General features: G+C 38.3%; 1 protein-coding gene across 2 annotated transcripts in view; it reads right to left on the bottom strand.

Annotated features, from left to right (window-relative positions):
* The window catches only part of LOC137024712 (E3 ubiquitin-protein ligase TRIM16-like), a 56,441-nt gene that overhangs the window by 13,027 nt on the left and 24,430 nt on the right, over nt 1–18,984 (bottom strand). For both annotated transcript variants that reach the window (XM_067392545.1, XM_067392546.1), the window contains exons 4-5: nt 333–492; nt 132–179 (exon numbers count right to left, since the gene is read on the bottom strand). In XM_067392545.1, the coding sequence (XP_067248646.1) occupies nt 132–179; nt 333–492 (208 nt within the window). The remainder of the gene's footprint in view (nt 1–131; nt 180–332; nt 493–18,984) is intronic.

Genomic DNA, 18,984 nt, shown 5'->3' with positions numbered 1-18,984 from the left:
CAGATATCCTGTACAAATCATCATTTACATGATCAACTATAAAACTCTTCTGTCATGTTTTCTTTCTCCTTCCACAGGAAGAACATGAACACACTCAGTGAGTTTTTCTGCTTGTTTTCTTAATCACTTACATTGTAGGAAGTCATTCCTGGTTCTGGGAACAATGTTGGTGAAAGAGACTGTGGAAATCAACAGACATGAAGAGTGTGATTATCATGTCAAGAGAAAATGATCCCTGCATCCGTTCCTAAGACATTTCTAATATGATCTTCTACATGATATGAGATGATGGAGGATCATTTCTGAGAGCAGATGAATCTCCAGGACTTTACCTCTGTCAGAGATCTTCTTGAGCTCCTCTTTGCAGAAATCCTCCAGTTTGTCTCTCAGCTGACGGACAGATTCTCTCACGCCATCGAAAGAGGAGAGAGAACTGAAGGGATCGTCATTTACGTCTGTAGATTCAGGAGGAGCTGAGAGAGACTGGAAACTCTACAGAAAACAGAAATCAAAGCTCATCACCTCCACACTTCAGCCTATAACCTGCACTACTGTCAGATTTGAGCAGCTCTTGTTGATCTTTAGTAACTCTCCTCAATCCAGCACTTTCCCAGCATCAGCTTCATTCTTCTCATATTCATTATATCATGTTAGAGCTATAAGTTCTAGTGTTTGACTCTTACACCATATGTGAACTTTCTAGGAAAACACTTGATGATCCAACATCTGTCAGTAACATAAATGGAGTCACATGGCAGGTTTGAGTAGATTTGATCTGGAAAGGCAGTTCAAAGGCAATGAGTAGATTGACCATTATTTTCTAACTTTTGAGCAGTAAGTGACTCTGAAATTCACAAGGACTTGTAGGACACAATCCCAAGGTCAGGTTATGTGTTTTAGGGAGCGTTCACACTTGGCATGTTTGGTTCAATTAAAAACTAACCCTGGTGCAATTGCTCTGTTAGTGCGGTTCATTTGAACATATGTGAACGCTGCCATCACAATCCTGGTGCACAACAAACAAGCGGACTGGGACCGCTGAAAAGATGGGTTTCGGTCTGCTTCCAAACGATTTTCAGAATGCTTTTAGCCTCCTGAACTGTGCATGTAAATCATGAATCGGCTCCGGCCAGTCTAGGAGAGACTGGGACTTTGGCATCTTTGTGGCCCTATCAGAAGCTAACCAGAGAACCCCAGTCCCCAGCTCTGGGGACTTCAAAAGAATCACCCATGTGGGTTAAGGACCATGCGGCCACATGCCAAGCCCCAACACACACCACACACACACACACACAGAGAGTCACACAGACACACACAAACACGCATGAAGATTGTATGTACATAATATGACTGTGCCAAAGTCTACCCGTCGCTGTCTGTATCATGTATGTATCCCTAGTGTATAAGCTTAGTTATGACTGTAGTTGCGTTAGTGTCATTCTAAACGATAAATCAGAGTATAAACTGTATCTCCCTTTTTGTGTATTTGCCACCTGACAAGTTTGGTTGCTTTGTAAAGCTCTCTTTTTGCCTTATTCAACAATGTATGTCACATTACTGTAAAATGCATTGTTCTATTTTTAATGGTACTTCGAAGAAAAATGTACTCTGATCTAACACTTCATAAATTATACAAATCGAGCCGCAAGACAAGACAAAGAAAAGTCTCAAGTCTCAAGTCTCAATTTATTTATAAAGCACAATTAAAAACAACTACAGTTGACCAATGTGCTGCACAATGATACATGAACATGTATACAAACCAACAAACATCAGAAAAAAAACAACATCATAAGTCATAGTCAAAGGCCTTAGTGAAATAATACGTTTTTAACTTTGATTTGAAAATATGCAATGTTGGTGCAGTTCTAATGTGGATTGGTAACGTGTTCCAAAGTTTAGGTGCGGCTATGGCAAAAGCTCGATCACCCCTAGATTTTAATCTAGACTTTGGAACCGTTAACAGACTCTGGTTGGCGGACCTAAGAGTTCTTTCTGGACGATATTCATATAACAGATCTGAGAGATAAAGGGGAGCGAGGCCATTTAAACATTTAAAAACAAGCAAAAGCACTTTGAAGTCAATTCTAAAGCGTACTGGGAGCCAATGTAACGACATTAACACAGGAGTAATATGTTCGTGTTTACGAACACCGGTTAAAAGATGTGCAGCCGCATTTTGGACCATTTGTAGTCTAGAAATTAAGGAACTGTTTATTCCCAAATATAGGGAATTACAATAGTCAATCCTAGAGGAAATAAAAGCATGAATTGCAATTTCAAAGTGCTTAAAAGAAAGAAAGGTCTTTACTTTAGCCAACATTCTTAAGTGGTAAAAACTAGATTTAACAACTGAATTTATTTGTCTATCAAATTTAAGTGCACTGTCAAAAAAGACACCCAAGTTTTTTTACACCTGATTTTACTGAACAGGATAAAACACCAGAATTTCCATGAGAAATGTTTGGGACTTCAGAAGATCCAAACACAATGATCTCCGTTTTACTCTCGTTTAGATTTAAGAAATTCAAAGACATCCAGGCTTTGACGTCAGAAAGGCAGGCACTAAGGGAGTCAACACCATTTCTATGCTTCAAAGGCAAGTAAAGTTGAGTATCATCTGCATAGCAGTGATAGTACAAGCCATGCTTTTCAAAAATAGAGGCTAAAGGAAGCATATATAATGAAAACAATAAAGGGGCCAAAATAGAGCCTTGGGGGACCCCACAGGTCAGGGGGACTGCTCCAGAATAATAACGACCAATATTGATTGAAAAGCTTCTATTTTTAAGATGTGACTGAAACCAACTTAATGCAGTTCCTCTAATGCCCACAACTTGTTCTAAACGAGTAAGCAAGACCTCATGGTCCACTGTATCAAATGCTGCACTTAAATCTAATAATACCAGCACAACAGAGTCACCTGAGTCAGTGGCCACTAAAATATCATTTAAAACTTTTACAAGTGCTGTCTCTGTAGAATTAAACTTTCTAAAACCTGATTGAAAAACATCAAAAATCTTATTGTCATTCAAAAATATCTGCAGCTGATGAAAAACCACTTTCTCCAAAATTTTGGACAATTTTGGACAATCTCCAACTTTAATGTCCAGTACTGAAAAACCACGAGACAACACAAGATCAAGTGTATGACCATGTGAATGAGTGGGACTTTTCACCAGTTGAACCAGATCAAATGAGTCTATAAGGCTAATGAAGTCCTTGGCCAACAAATTAGAGGGACAGCACACATGAACATTAAAATCTCCAAGGATTAAAAACCTATCAAAATTAGTAATAATACCACTTAAAAACTCAGAAAAATCAACAAGGAAATCTTTATGAGGTTTTGGGGGTCGATAAATCAGTGCAATCACCAATGGATTGACAGAACCCAGAACCAGGAGTTGAAGTTCAAAGCTATTATACGCATCTGTCTTTAGAGAACGACAAGAAAAGTTCTCTTTAAAAATAGTCGCCAATCCTCCTCCCCTTCTCACAGTTCGTGGGGAATTTAAAAATGTGCAGTTGCTTGGTAACAATTCGGAAAACGGACTCACATCCCCAGCAGTGAACCAGGTTTCCGTAACAAATAGAAAATCCAGAGAACGTGAAGTGAAGAAGTCATTAAGGATAAAAGTCTTATTTACAGCTGATCTTGCATTGACTAAAGCCATTCTTACCCGCACCGGGCCATCCCCCGCCGCCTGTGTAGTCCGACACAGCAAGCGGAGATTCTGCACACGCACACCGCCACGACGAAGACGAGGCGAACGGGGCCGGGGCCGGGGCAGCTGAGCAGAGGCAGCAGGTAAAGCTGGTATAATCCAGGAACAGACAGGATCCGATGGACGCCATACAACAAAGCGTCCATAATCCACATCATGATTTGGGATGACCAAACAAGGTCTAAACTCTCTTTTTGCTGCCAGAAGGAATTTGATCTTGACAGCTACGCCTCCTCGTTTCCCCCGTCTTTTCCGTCGTCTTTTCACAGGCAAGGAGCACGGAGTTCGGCGTAAACTTGAAGGTAGGGACGCCAGCCAGGGAGGGGGAGAATGATTTGAGCCTCTCTGACTTTGGTTAAATAAGGCATCCGTAGAGATTTGCAAATTTAAAAGTGTTTGACGGTCATATACTATAAGCGGTGAAACTGCTCGAAATAAAAACCAAAAACACAATAAAATAGACAAACTAAGAGACACAGAGGGGAGCAGACGGCAGGCCACACACAACGGCGCCATCTTGGATGAGGTTTGCCCGCCAAAATTGCACCCTTACCATTGGCTATTTCAACCAAGGAGGTGTGTTTTTCCATAAAAGACAACAACACGCAATTTTCCTTTGTCTTTCATCTATCGATTGTCCCAACTGTCCCTCGCCATCTCGTGCACGTCTCTCTCGGACGTCTCGTTGACCGCGCTTCCATCACGCACTCATCTTCTTTCAGGACGACCATCTCCAGCAAAACAAACTTTCAAGTTCTCAGTTCAAATCTTCCTGCGGAAACAGAAAAAGCCAACGAACTGCAGCCGCACTGAACCGAAACTCAGCACGCAAACTCATGCAAGTACCGCTTCTCTATCTTAGTTGCGATAAGTCATACGACCTAACCAAGTGATACTGATTATTTGCTGGCTCTCATGGACTGTCTGTAAGTTTTACTACTTGTCTTCTCTCTTTTCCTGTCTTTACTTTTGCTTTTGTATATATGTATATCCTTTGTGTATATTTAGATGTATAACCTCTGTATTAGTAGTTTTCATATATTAAACACATAATATTCATGCTCGATTGTTCTGCTGCTCATTCAGAAAACCAGGTCACTTCTACGTTTTCGATCCGGCAACACTGCTTTATGCTTTGATGCTATAATAGGAAGTTATTCTTGTGGCCAGAGAATAACATTCTTTTTATAATAGTCTGTGAGAAAACCAATGTTTTGCTGGACAAAGTAGGATAGTTTTTCTAAAACAACTATTAAGCTAGCAATCATATATGTAATTGATTATAATCCATTGTAATTAATTCACAATATATGTGCATAATTCCCTCTTGGGTTGACATATATCATAATTAATCATAAGGATTTATGATTTGTAGCGAATTAACTAAAAGGAGAAATATTAATAATTATTCATAACTCATTATGATTGATTAATTATGATTAATTATGAATATCTAAATCAGTTAATCTGATTAACTGGATGTAGCTACATTAAGATTAATGTTACAATGAATTAACCTGTTCGTCCAGTGGACACTCAGTGTTGATTGTTTATTAATTCTAAGAAATGTTCATTTCCAGGTTATGGAAAAACAACATTCTTATTGTACCGTACTACTCAGAGCATGTAGTCAGGATCTAAATCACTTAAGAGGCAATTTATTAGCAGACAGAGTCAGAACCAAACATGTATTGTGCACAATTCTTTATTAACTAACTCACAAATTCATAACTAAATTAACAAACACATAACATACATGCAGGTCACACACATATGTAGGAATGAGCAATGATAGAATTGAACCGGAAGGGGAACTGTTAATGGAGCAATAGGAAAAAGTCAAAGACAATCTGGAAAAGAATCATCAGTTTTCTCAGTAATAAAACACCTATGCTGACAAAGGTAAGTTTTACAAATCAATACTAAATCGCTGTTTAGTGTTCAAATGTATGATACTTGCATAACCGACATGAGTGGGCAAATGTTCACATTCGACTCTTCATGGATGAATCCCGTTTTTCACTGTACAGGGCAGATGGCAGACAGTCTGTATGGTGTTGTGTGGGTGAGCGGTTTGCTGATGTCAACGTTGTGGATCAAGTGGCCCATGGTGGTGTTGGGGTTATGGTATGTGCAGGCGTATGTTATGGACAATGAACAAAGGTGCATTTTATTGATGCCATTTTGAATGCACAGAGATACCGTGACAAGATCCTGAGGCCCATTGTTGTGCCATGTTGCAGCATGATAATGCAGCCCCATGTTGCAAGGATCTGTACTAGGGATGCACCGATGCCATTTTTTAAGGACCGAGTATGAGTACCGATACTTTTTTCTAGTACTCGCCGATACCGATACCTATACCTTTATTAATATCTCTCTCTTTCGCTCTCTCTCTTTTTTTTTGGTGATGTTGCAGTTTTCCAAGCATAACACAGTGAGACTAATGAATGTAGGACAGCTTTTTATATTATTACTCAAATGAAAAAGTGATAATTTTTATGTGCTTGTCACAAACTTAAAGAACAAAAACTTTACAGTGTCCAATAACCTTCAAAGGGCATAATTACCTATATATATATATATATATATATATATATATATATATATATATATATATATATAATTGTTGTTATATAAAAAGAAATTTACAAACAAATTACAAACAATACAACAAATACTATAGAGATAAAAATTAAATAAACTTGTTTTTCAAGATACAGTAGGATACATATCCTGTTTTCACCCAAATGTTTACATCCACTTAAAGCATAACCGACTGTATTTACGTGAGATACTCAACATGATGGACATTTTGGCAACTATGTGTGTGTAACACAGTTCGTATATACGGGAAGAAGGAGGCGGGAACCGGCGAACGTTCAAACAAAGTTTTAATTTCAAAATAAACAAAGAACAAAACGAAAGTAATGCCGGCAGACCCTCGCGGACGTCTGCTGGCCACACAAACATAATAAAACAAAATAAAATCCACGCTTCATCTCTATTGCATACGACACGTGACAGAAGAACAGACCTAAACCGCTGGATATCCACAAGTGAAAAAATGGGTATTTTCCTAACTCCAGTATACCCAGAGTCTCTCCAGGCGGAGGACCGGCTATGCCGTTTATGGCAGACCGTTGGAGAGGTATGTGGAGGAGTTTTTGGAGGTCTCTTATTTGGTGAGCTGGCCTGATGCCAGTCTTAATGCTGTGTTTCTGATGGGACTGGACAAGGACGTAATTCATTATAGCGAACCGGCCTGTAATTTCTCCTTAGTCAATTCTCTAAATCTAATTCTCTTTTTAAATGGTTCTAATTTTGAAGTCCCGCTTCCCGTGACCCGCCATGGCCGCCCACGGCCCCTGATCCGCCATGGCCGCCATCGTCTCCGGACCCGCCATGGCCGCCATCGTCTCCAGACCCGCCATGGCCGCCATCGTCTCCAGACCTGCCATGGCGGTCTGGGCTCAGAGACTCGTCCTGGAGACCGGTGTTACATCTACGGCGCGAGGACGCGCCTACCGGGAGGGGGAGGTACTGTCACAGATCCCTTGTCTCCCGAACTCCATTTCCCATGATCCTCCTGTTTCCACACCTGCACTCACTTCCCTCGTCATCTCCCCTTCAGCACTCATCATCTACACCTGGACTTATTCATCATCACTGCCTTTATATATGGACTCACTCCCTTCACTCCTTGTCTGTTCTTAATGTTGTATTGTGTTTATATGCTTCAGCTCTGTGTTTCTTCATTAAAATACCCATCATTGTGGATTTCCGTTGACGCTTCATCTCTATTGCATACGACACGTGACACAGGTAACAATTATGTTACCTCTATGGCATTTCATATAGCCTTTTAGCTTAAAAGCATGCACATTTAGAGAAATATTGATTCTCATATGTTTATGTCAATTTTCTATACACAGTAATATTTATTTGTCATCACTATGACCGCTGGATACTGTGTTTTCAATTCATACTTGCAGACGGAGGGCACTCTGTACACCCTTAGTCCACAAATTACCCTAAAGAAGAACAGGCCATGTGACATTCCAGGAACTAACAGAGGCTTCCAGAGATTGCTATATAGAGATCATGCTTATAACATACAGATGAACACTTTTCAAGACAATAAATACATGATTGAGATGATGTATACATGTATTGCCTCAGAATTTGCATCTGAATAGCGCTCGCTCCGTGGGCGTGGCTGCATGTGTCTCTTTTCATACAGATTACATAAACAGAGAATTTTTGTTTTCGATTTGACTTGCATGATTTAAAACCTGACATTTCAATGTTTCTTTAGACATAAGTCTCATTTTTTGTGATTAGTATTCACTAAGTTACAGTTCATTTTCTGAGAACTATCAGATTGGACTTTGTTCAGAGGGAGATGACAGATCACGCATCATGTTAGTTTTCTTTATTTTACAAAAAGCACAACATTTTGTTTTTACTCTGAGTGTACACAAATAAAAGAAGATATTTCACAGATTAAAATGGTTTATAACTCTTAATTGTATGTGCAAAATTGACAGAGTAGTTTTAGTCTCACACTGGTAAGAAAAAAACTGAGGTGGTATCGCCACGATACCTCCGACACAAGAGAGTTAAATGGATTAGGTTACTTCATAGTGACCCACATGCAGAAATAATAACAAATAGCCAAATTTCAGAGGTACACGTCAAGGGTGTCCATTGTCCCCTCTTTTATTTTTATTTGCAATAGAACCCCTCGCAATGGCAATTCGGAGTAGTCCTGAAATAAAAGGCATTACAATATGTGAGAGGGAACATCGCTTATCTTTGTTTGCATATGATATTGTGGTATTTCTTACAAATCTAGAACCTTCTATTAAAGCTCTTAATAATATATTAACAACATTTCGAGAATTTTCGGGCTACAAAGTTAATAATAACAATAGGAGTGCCTTGCTGTTATTGAATGGGGATGAAAGGAGAAACTCTTTGACCTGTAGGTAATTCGTCTGCTCACCTGAAGGTTTTACATATTTAGGAATTAAGATAACCCCAAATATAAAAATATTATACCAACTAATTATGACCCACTTGTAAAGAAAGACATTGACTCACTCGAGAGAAGGAATGCATTGCCATTTTCTGTTAGTGGACGTATAAATATGTACATACAGGATGCGAACTATGGGGGAACTAGGGGGAGCTCAGCTCCCCTCAATAAGACATGGGCTCCTCTGAAAACATGATTTGTGAAATTTTGGGGGGGGGGTCTCAAAAAATATCGACAATGTGTTATTTTGACATGCAATTTGACGTGCAAGTTTTGTGTAATGTGATCATCGTGGATTATTATGTGTAAAATTGCAAAAAAATATCATTCATTCATGCATGATGGCGATTAAAACCTAATTCACTGCAATAAAGATAATTATACATGCTATTCTTGTCGTGAGCATCAAAGTGTGGGGGCGCTGTGGAGCAAATGCCACTCATGTTTAGTATGTTAACTCGAACAGCAAAGGAAGCTGACCCCAGACCTGTGTTAAGGTGAGGCTCTCAATGTATTAGACCTAATTTAACGGATTTTGGTATTCTTCTGTAGCCTGACGAGTAACTTTAACCATTGTTCATTAAATGCAGGGATATTGTCAGGCTGACAGAGAGAATCTCAGAATTAGAGACACGCATCCAAACTTTAATTGAGGATAGTGAGAATGAAAGGGCCTTAGATACTGCTTTGGATGCGACTAGCCTAGTAAACACTGCACATTCGGTTCCGGTTGTAGAAGCCACGCAGCAGGCTAACTGGGTGACTGTGAGGCGGCATAGTGGCAAGAACAAACACCACTCTTCCGTTCCGATTAGAACATCAAACAGGTTCTCCCCACTCAGTGACGCACCCACTGAGAATCCTGTTGAAAGTGCCCTAGTTATTGGCGATTCTATTACACGGAACGTGAAAATAGAGACACCAGCCACCATAGTCACATGTTTGCCGGGGGCCAGAGCACCTGACATCAAAGCAAATTTAAAAGTGCTGGCTAATGCTAAACGTAAATATTCTAAAATCATTATCCACGTCGGCACAAATGATGTTCGACTTCGCCAGTCGGAGATCACTAAAATTAACATTAAAGAGGTGTGTGAACTCGCAAATTCAATGTCAGCAGAAGTAATTTGTTCTGGCCCTCTTCCTGTTCGTCGGAGTGATGAGATAGTTAGCAGGTTATCATCACTCAATGGCTGGCTGTCTAAGTGGTGTCCGCAGAATAATATAGGTTTCATAGACAATTGGAAAAGCTTTTGGGGCAGACCTGACCTGTTGAAAAGAGATGGTATTCATCCCTCCCGGGATGGTGCTGCTCTTCTATCTAGAAATTTGGCAAATAGTCTTAGAGCTGAAACATGACAAACCAGGGCCCAGATCAGGACGCAGACAAACTGGCTAAACCGACCGTCTGCTAGCCGCCTCACGTCACAGAACTCAGATAATTCACAGCACATAGAAACACTTACACCTAGATATTATCACATAGAGACTGTGTCTGTACCTCGAACTAGTAAATACAAAAAATTTCCGAAACCTTTTAAGGGTAAAAATTTAATTGATGTTCAAAAAATGAAAATCACAGATAAGTCAGATAAACAAATGATAAAGCTTGGGTTACTGAATATTAGATCTATTTCTTCAAAAGCACTTATTGTAAATGAAATTATCACAGACAATAAACTAGACTTGCTGTGTTTGACAGAAACCTGGCTAAAACCAGACGATTACATTACTTTAAATGAATCTAGTCCTCAAGGTTATGATTATCGACACAATCCTCGACAGAAAGGCAAAGGGGGAGGTGTTGCTGTAATTTATAGTAATATATTCAGAATCATTCAAAAGAATTTCAAATATAATTCCTTTGAAGTGATGGTGCTTTATATAACATTATGTAAGTTGACATTTGTGCTGGCTACTGTATACAGGCCACCAGGGCACCATACTGACTTTATCAAAGAATTTGCTGATTTTCTATCAGAGTTAGTACTGGCTGCGGATAAAGTCCTTGTTGTTGGTGATTTTAATATCCATGTAGATAATAACAAAGACGCATTTGGATTGGCATTTGCAGACATTTTAAACTCTATTGGAGTTAGACAACACGTGTCAGGACCCACTCATTGTCGTAATCATACCCTAGATCTAATACTGTCGCATGGAATTGATATTGATGCTGTTGAAATTCTACAGCAGAGCGATGATATATCAGATCATTATTTAGTCTCGTGTATAATACAATTAGCCAAGGCTACAAAACCACCACCCAGCCATAAATATTGTAAAACCATCACGTCTACCACTAAAGATTTCTTTATAAATAATCTCCCCGAGCAGTTTCATCGCCTTAGTATACCTGACAACTTAGAAGAACTCGATGCTGCAACAGAAACTATTGGCTCTCTCTTTTCCAGCACATTAGATGCAGTCGCTCCTTTACGTCTAAAGAAGATTAAGGAAACTAATCCAACGCCGTGGTATGATGAGCACACTCGGGCTCTAAAACGAGCTGTGAGAAAAGCTGAACGTAGTTGGAAGAAAACAAAACTAGAAGTTTTTCGCCTTTCATGGAAAGAAAAAATGATTGAGTACAGAACGGCTATAAGAAATGCTAGATCTACTTATTTTTCAAATCTCTTAATAGAAAACAAACATAATCCTAGGTATTTATTTGACACAGTGGCTAAATTAACTAGAAACAGAGATTCAACTGCTGACGTTTCCATAGAGCACAGCAGCAATGACTTTATGAACTTCTTTACTTGCAAGATTGATAATATTAGAGAGAAAATTATAAACATGCAACCGTCTACAGTTTCACTTCAGACAGTGCACTGTAGTGTCCCTGAGGTAAAACTAGAATCATTCGCCGATATAGGAGAGGAAGAATTATCTAAACTTATCAAATCATCAAAATCAACGACATGTATGTTAGACCCAATGCCGACTAAACTACTGAAAGAAATGCTTCCAGAGGTCGTAGGTCCACTTCTTGATATAATTAATTCATCCTTAACACTAGGATACGTGCCAAAAACCTTTAAGCAGGCTATTATTAAACCTCTTATTAAAAAATCTCAACTAGATCCGAGAGATTTAGTAAATTACAGGCCAATCTCGAATCTACCTTTTCTGTCAAAGATACTAGAAAAGGCAGTTTCAACACAACTGTGCTCCTTTTTAGAAAGAAATGGAATCTGTGAGGATTTCCAGTCAGGATTTAGACCATACCATAGTACTGAGACTGCTCTCGTTAGAGTTACAAACGATCTACTCCTATCATCCGATCGTGGCTGTATTTCTCTATTAGTGTTATTAGATCTCAGTGCTGCTTTTGACACTATCGATCACAACATTCTTTTAAAAAGACTTGAAAACTATATTGGCATTAGTGGAACTGCTTTGGCATGGTTCAAATCGTACTTATCTGACCGTTATCAGTCTGTAGTAGTAAATGAAGAGATGTCGTATCGATCACAGGTTCAATATGGAGTACCACAAGGCTCAGTACTAGGACCGTTGCTTTTCACTCTGTACATGCTGCCCTTAGGACAGATAATTAGGAAGCATGGTGTTAGTTTTCACTGCTACGCTGACGATACTCAGCTCTATATTTCCTCGCGCCCTGACGAAACCTACAAATTCACAAAACTAACAGAATGCATAGCTGACATTAAAAACTGGATGACAAGAAATTTCTTATTATTAAATTCAGAAAAAACTGATTTCCTAATCTTTGGACCAAAAACTTCCTCACGAAAAAACCTTGAATACTCTCTAACACTTGACGGGTGCTCCATTAAACCTTCGTCCTCAGTTAGGAACCTGGGTGTGCTCTTTGATACCAATCTTTCATTTGAAAGTCATGTTTCTAGTATCTGTAAAACCGCATTCTTCCATCTAAAAAATATATCTAAATTACGACATATGCTCTCAATGACAAATGCGGAACAGTTGGTTCATGCATTCATGACCTCAAGACTAGATTATTGTAACGCGCTACTGGGTGGTTGTTCTGCTCGGCTTTTAAACAGACTACAGTTGGTCCAAAATGCGGCAGCTAGAGTTCTTACTAGAACCAGAAAGTATGACCATATTAGCCCAGTTCTGTCAACATTACATTGGCTCCCTATTAAACATCGTATAGATTTTAAAATCTTGCTACTTACTTATAAAGCTCTAAATGGTTTAGCTCCCCAGTACCTAAGTGAGCTCTTAATGCATTATAGTCCTTCACGTCTATTGCGATCTCAGAATTCAGGCCAGTTGATAATACCCAGAATATCAAAATCAACTGAAGGCGGCAGATCCTTTTCCTATTTAGCACCTAAACTCTGGAACAATCTTCCTAGCATTGTTCGGGAAGCAGACACACTCTGTCAGTTTAAATCTAGACTAAAAACACATCTCTTTGCTCTTGCATACACATAACACATTATCAATACACTAACATTTTTCAAATCCGTTAAAGGATTGTTACGCTGCAATACTTAGGTCGGCCGGAACCGAGAACATTTCCTATAACACTAGATATACCTGTACATCAGAATAAGAATGGCATCTACGCTAATATCTGTCTCTCTGCTTATCCTGAGGTTTGCCGGGTGCTGGATCCAGGCCGTATCCAGATCAGATGGAGAACCTGTGTCTGGACCTGCCTACAATGTAGCCCAGGAGACAATGGGCCTACAGATCCAGTTCTGGCTGCATCTATAATTCTGATTTTTAATCCCCGTATCCGCTTACATATATTTATATATAATCTACTTTTAATCTCTATAATAAAATGTATAATTCAGATTTTGATCTCCATATCCATTTACATATATTATATATATCTTCCAAGGGTTTTTTTCCCTCCTAGGACTTTTTTCCCAGTGTTAGCACGCTGGGTTTTTCTCCTAGGGGGTTTTTTCCACCCCTGGGAGTCAGCCGACATTGGCTTAATGTACCACCATCTTGTATATGTTACATATTACCACGCTTGTTGTACAGCTTATTTTTAACCACTTCCCTTTTTTTCTGTGCTTCTAATATGTAAAGCTGCTTTGAAACAATTACCAATTGTAAAAGCGCTATATAAATAAATTTGACTTGACTTGATTGTTCATGTACTCAAAGACAGCCTGATGCTTTGTTTATAAACTATTTGTTGGTGGCTGTATGTATGTTGTTTCACCTATCGATTTGTGTCGATAATGTATAATAGGGTAAATCCTGTTTAGTGCTTGCATAAAGCAAGTAGTGTACACAGTCTTGGCTGTTATGTATCTTTGTAACTCATTGTAAGCCCTCTTTTGCGGCACGCGCAAGTGCACAAACCTACGTTATAAAAAAAAAAAGTGGGCTCCCCCAAAGTCCACGGTATAGCTCACTGTGTACGAATAAAGATGTGAATTCTACCAACATTTTTATACCTCTTAATCCTTTTCTTAGGAATACCATCTCTGTATTGTATGAAGCTCACAATTTTTTAGATGAAGCAATTAGATTGTCAGGTTTGTAACAAATCTGGGGTAATACAAATTTTGTGCCTGGGAGAAGTGATAAGAGATTTAAACATTTAATGTATAAGGGAATAAGTCAAAGTAAAAGATTTATATGAGGAAGGTATAATGTTGTCATTCTAACAACTGATGAGAAAATGATGCATTTTACATGACACATAGTTTTATTAGTTCTGAAATTAAAACATATTCAGAACCCCCTTTGTCAATTATAGAAAAACACACTTTAAAACATTTAAGGGATAAAGGCAATCTATCATTCTTTTATAATATACTTAGAGGATCAAAAGAGAGTTCATTATCTTATTTAACAGCTTGGAAGAATGATCTTCAAGAAGATATTTCTAAACTGCTGCACTGTTGCACAAACAACAGTGTCAATACTAGGTGTAAATTGATGCAATATAAATGGCTTCTTCGTACCTACATTACCCCAGTCAAATTACATCAATTTAATCCTAATATTCCAGACAGTTGTTTAAAATGCAAACATGAAATCAGTACCCTTTATCACTGTATATGGGAGTGCAATGAGATTTAATGATTCTGGAAGGAGATTTTTCTTATGATTGGTAAATTGACAAATGTCCCTCTTGCTCCCAAATTTTGTCTATTTCATATATATCCAGTGAATCTAAAGGTGAATGCAAGAAAGCGCAAACTAATTGATTTTAGTTTGCTTCAGGCCAAGCGTGTTATTGCTTTAAAATGGAGGGAGACCCAAGGACCCTCCCCTAATTAATGGTTTAAAGAAATGACTAACAACCTTGCCTTGGAAAAAATTACATATGTAGTTAAAGTGAAACTAAAAGTCTTTTATAAAGTTTGGACTCCCTTTCTGCACTACTGCAACCAAGTGCATTAAAGTTGAGCTCAAAAGTTTACATACCACTTGCAGAATCTGCAAAAATGTTAATCATTTTAACAAAATAAGAAGGATCATGACTCAGAAAAAAACTATTACAAAAGCTGCAAACATTCACTGATGCTCCAGAAGGAAACACAATGCGTTAAGAGTCGGGGTGAAAACTTTTGAACAAGAAGTTGATGTGCAAGGTTTTTTTTGTTTAAAGAATACATTTTTTAATTTAGTTCTGACCTTTGGAAGCTACAAAAGATACTTGCATGTTTCCCAGAAAACAAAAAGTATTCTGTTCATCCAATTAAAAAAGTTTACATTTCAGCCTCTTAATGCATCGTGTTTCCTTCTGGAGCATCAGTGAATGTTTAAACCTTTTTTAATAGTTGAGTTTGAGTCCCTCAGTTGTCCTCAGTGTGAAAAGACGGATCTCAAAATCATTCAGTCACTGCTGGAAAGGGTTCAAATATGCAGAAGATGCTTGAAAACTGAAGAATCTGCAGGAGCTGGAGGATTTTTCTGAAGAACAGATCTCAGTTTAACTGCTCAGAACAAACTAGAGACTCATGAACAACCATCACTAAACATAAAAACAGTCGTGGATCATCAGCAGTGGCGTGCAGTGCATTTTTTATTTATGAATCAATGTAAATTCATGCATTACTCTTAATGTTGACACATTTTCCTTGTTAAATGAACATTACATTACATCAAAAAAGAAACCAAATACAATTCTATTTTGTAATTTTACATTAACAATGTATTGTAATAAATGTTCTATTTATCAAAACCAAGTCAATCTCATTAAGTTAGTGTTTTAAGCATTTCTACATTCATTCCAAAATAATAACTAAAGGCGATAATAATTTAAACAATATATTTTTTGTATTGATGTTTTTCTTTTTAATAGTCAACTTAGGCTATTTTGGATCATCAGTCATGCTCCGTAATCACTGTCTGTCACAGACGCGAAGATGTATTTTTAATTTCACCAAGTTGATTGCACTAAAAACCCTGCAGTCATCATGCTTTCAGTCCTTTTCAAGTTTGATTTTGACGTGACATAAAGCGGTGATATCTAACTGGGTGATCTGTATACTTACTTTTCAATTAGTCTTCCCGTTGATGACATTATTTGTTCAGTCAAACTGATGGGCAGAACGCACATGTCAACAAGAGGCGGGATTTATTGCACAAACCAATCATATCCAATCATAACCAATTACATCCAATCATAGCGCGATGGAGACATTGCCTCCTCTCACGTGACTTTCAACCATTCATTCTCAATCACCCCCCACAAAACCCACCACAAGCCGAGGGTCTAATGATTTTCAATGGTTTCCTATGAGAGGAAAGGGAGGCATGACTCCATAGACTGTAAAGCATGACTCCTGCTGTAACTTTACCTGCAGGTGTCACTGTTGGGCAGTGTTCCTTAAGAAATACGTGTGACTTGCGCTCTTTTTAATGTCATAATTTGTAATATTTGTGTTGTTTTATATGTAATATGGATTTTTTTTTTTCGAGGAGGAATTAAATAGGGTTATTTAATTCAGCTTTTTTTTTTTTGTCTTGTTGACTTTATGTAAACATCTGTTATGTGAAATAGTTTATTCTGGACAGAACTAAATAAAAAAAAATAACATACAATTTTCATGATCCTTCTTATTTTGTTAAAATGATTCACAGTTTTCTAGATTCTGCAAGGGGTATGTAAACTTTTGAGCTCAACTGTATATACTGGACATGTAATGGACATATCCAATATATAATGCAGTTCTTGTATTCCAGCAAAACATCCAATAACTCTGGTAAAGTAGCAAAGTTAAACTACATAATGAAAGGCTGTGGATTGTGATGTATATGAAATATTTTATTGTTTTAATGTTCAAACAAATGCCAATAAATAGATTTTTGGAAAAAAGAACTGACACAGTCAACTCTGATAACAGATTACTCTAAACTGTAATGTTGACAAGCATTTTCTGTAAAGCAGCTTTGAAACTATATGTATTGTGATAAGCACTATACAAATAAATGTGAATTGAATTGATGTGAATTAAACTGATGGTGAGTTTAGAGCACCTGAGAAAACCGAAGGAAGCTAAAATGAACATTGTGTCAAGTGTGTTGGCGGTATTTGTAAAGTGATAATCAAAGTGAAGGGTGGCGATACATTTAGTATGTCCAGAGTTTTTGGTTGTCTGGCATCTAGTGGGTGTGTTGGATTCTATGAATACATTTGATAAGGAGGGAGGTCTGCACATTGTTTATCTTTGGGGTGGTTGTGCTATAAATTAATTTATGAAACAATTGGATTCAACTTAAGTAGCCACTAATGAAAGTAGCTTGGAGGCCTTTGATGCTGTTAAGATAAGAAAGAAATTATTAGATGGAGGGCAGGGAAAAATCAGGAAACGGCAGATTATGTGTAATATGGAATGTCTTAAAACCTCCCCTACCTGTCGGCTATGACTGAAGGGTTCTGAGGGAACCTGCTTGGAGGATGGAGTCAAGAAAAGGTTTTAGTGGGCGATTAATGGAAAGATGAGCTCTGAATAGTGAGGTACTGGGGTTGGAGCAGTGTTAGGAGCATCTGGAGTTGCGTTGCCTGCAGAGGCATCTTCACGCTAGGCATCCCAAATTCACCTGTCCATCTGTTATATCTGATCTATATCATTCTACTATTTCTAATGTTTTAGACGAGCATGCTCCAATTAGGACTAGGTCTGTTCCTCTGTCCCGCTCCTCCCCCTGGTATAATGCTGAGCTTCGTGCTATGAAGGCAAAAGGCAGACAGCTTGAACGCCTCTTTAGGAAAACTGCTTGACGGTCCATTTTCATATGTTCTCAGAAAATATTAGGCATTATAAAACTGCCCTGAATACAGCCCGCTCTTCCTATTTTTCTGCCATCATCAGTAAAGCAAACAATAGGCCAAAAACATGGTCAACAAATTAATCCAGCCACCTAGCCATAGTTCCAGTCAATATGAATCTGACAACTTGTGTGGCTCTTTCTTGCGTCACTTTCAAAATAAATTGGACGCTCTATGTTGGTCTCTTGGCACTGAACCAACCACTTCTACTTGTGAGCAAGCTCATTCTACTCAACTATTTAATAATTTTACCTTGACTAACCCTGTCTTAATTACTGAAATAATACAGAACTCTAATTCTTCCTCATGCCAGTTAGATCCTGCGCCCACATTCCTTCTGAAGCACTGTACTCCTGTCATTTCTGCTCCTATCTCACACCTTGTAAATATGTCCTTTATCTCTGCCACTGTTCCAACTTCACTGAAAACTGCTGCTGTTACTCCTTTTCTTAAAAAATCAAACCTGGACCCGGCTGATTTCAATAACTACTGCCCAATCTCCAATTTACCATTTGTTTTGAAAATTATGGAAAAAGTTGTTGCCAATCAGCTACAATCTTATCTAGCTCTCAGTAATCAGTTTGATGCATTTCAGTCTGGTTTCCGCTCTTATCACAGCACTGAAACTGCCTTAGTTAAGGTTGTCAATGATCTGTTACTTTCTAGTGACTCAGGTAATCTTTCCATTCTCCTACTGCTCGATCTCAGCTCAGCATTTGATACTATCTGTCACAAGCTATTACTCTCCCGCCTTTCAGAAATAGGTGTTTCAGGTGCTGCACTATCCTGGTTCTCTTCTTATCTCACTGATAGACAATATTACATCTCCATGCATAATCATAAATCTCCCACTGCTTTACTCAGTCAGGGTGTTCCCCAGGGCTCTGTTCTTGGCCCATTGCTATTTATTACTTACATTCTGCCTCTTGGGCATATTATCCGTCATCATGGTTTTCATTATCACTGTT

This window comes from Chanodichthys erythropterus, chromosome 8, assembly GCF_024489055.1.
Source record: "Chanodichthys erythropterus isolate Z2021 chromosome 8, ASM2448905v1, whole genome shotgun sequence".
NCBI classification, from domain to species: Eukaryota; Metazoa; Chordata; class Actinopteri; order Cypriniformes; family Xenocyprididae; genus Chanodichthys; species Chanodichthys erythropterus.
Note: the sequence above shows the minus strand (reverse complement) of the source record. Positions and strands in the feature narration are given on the sequence as shown.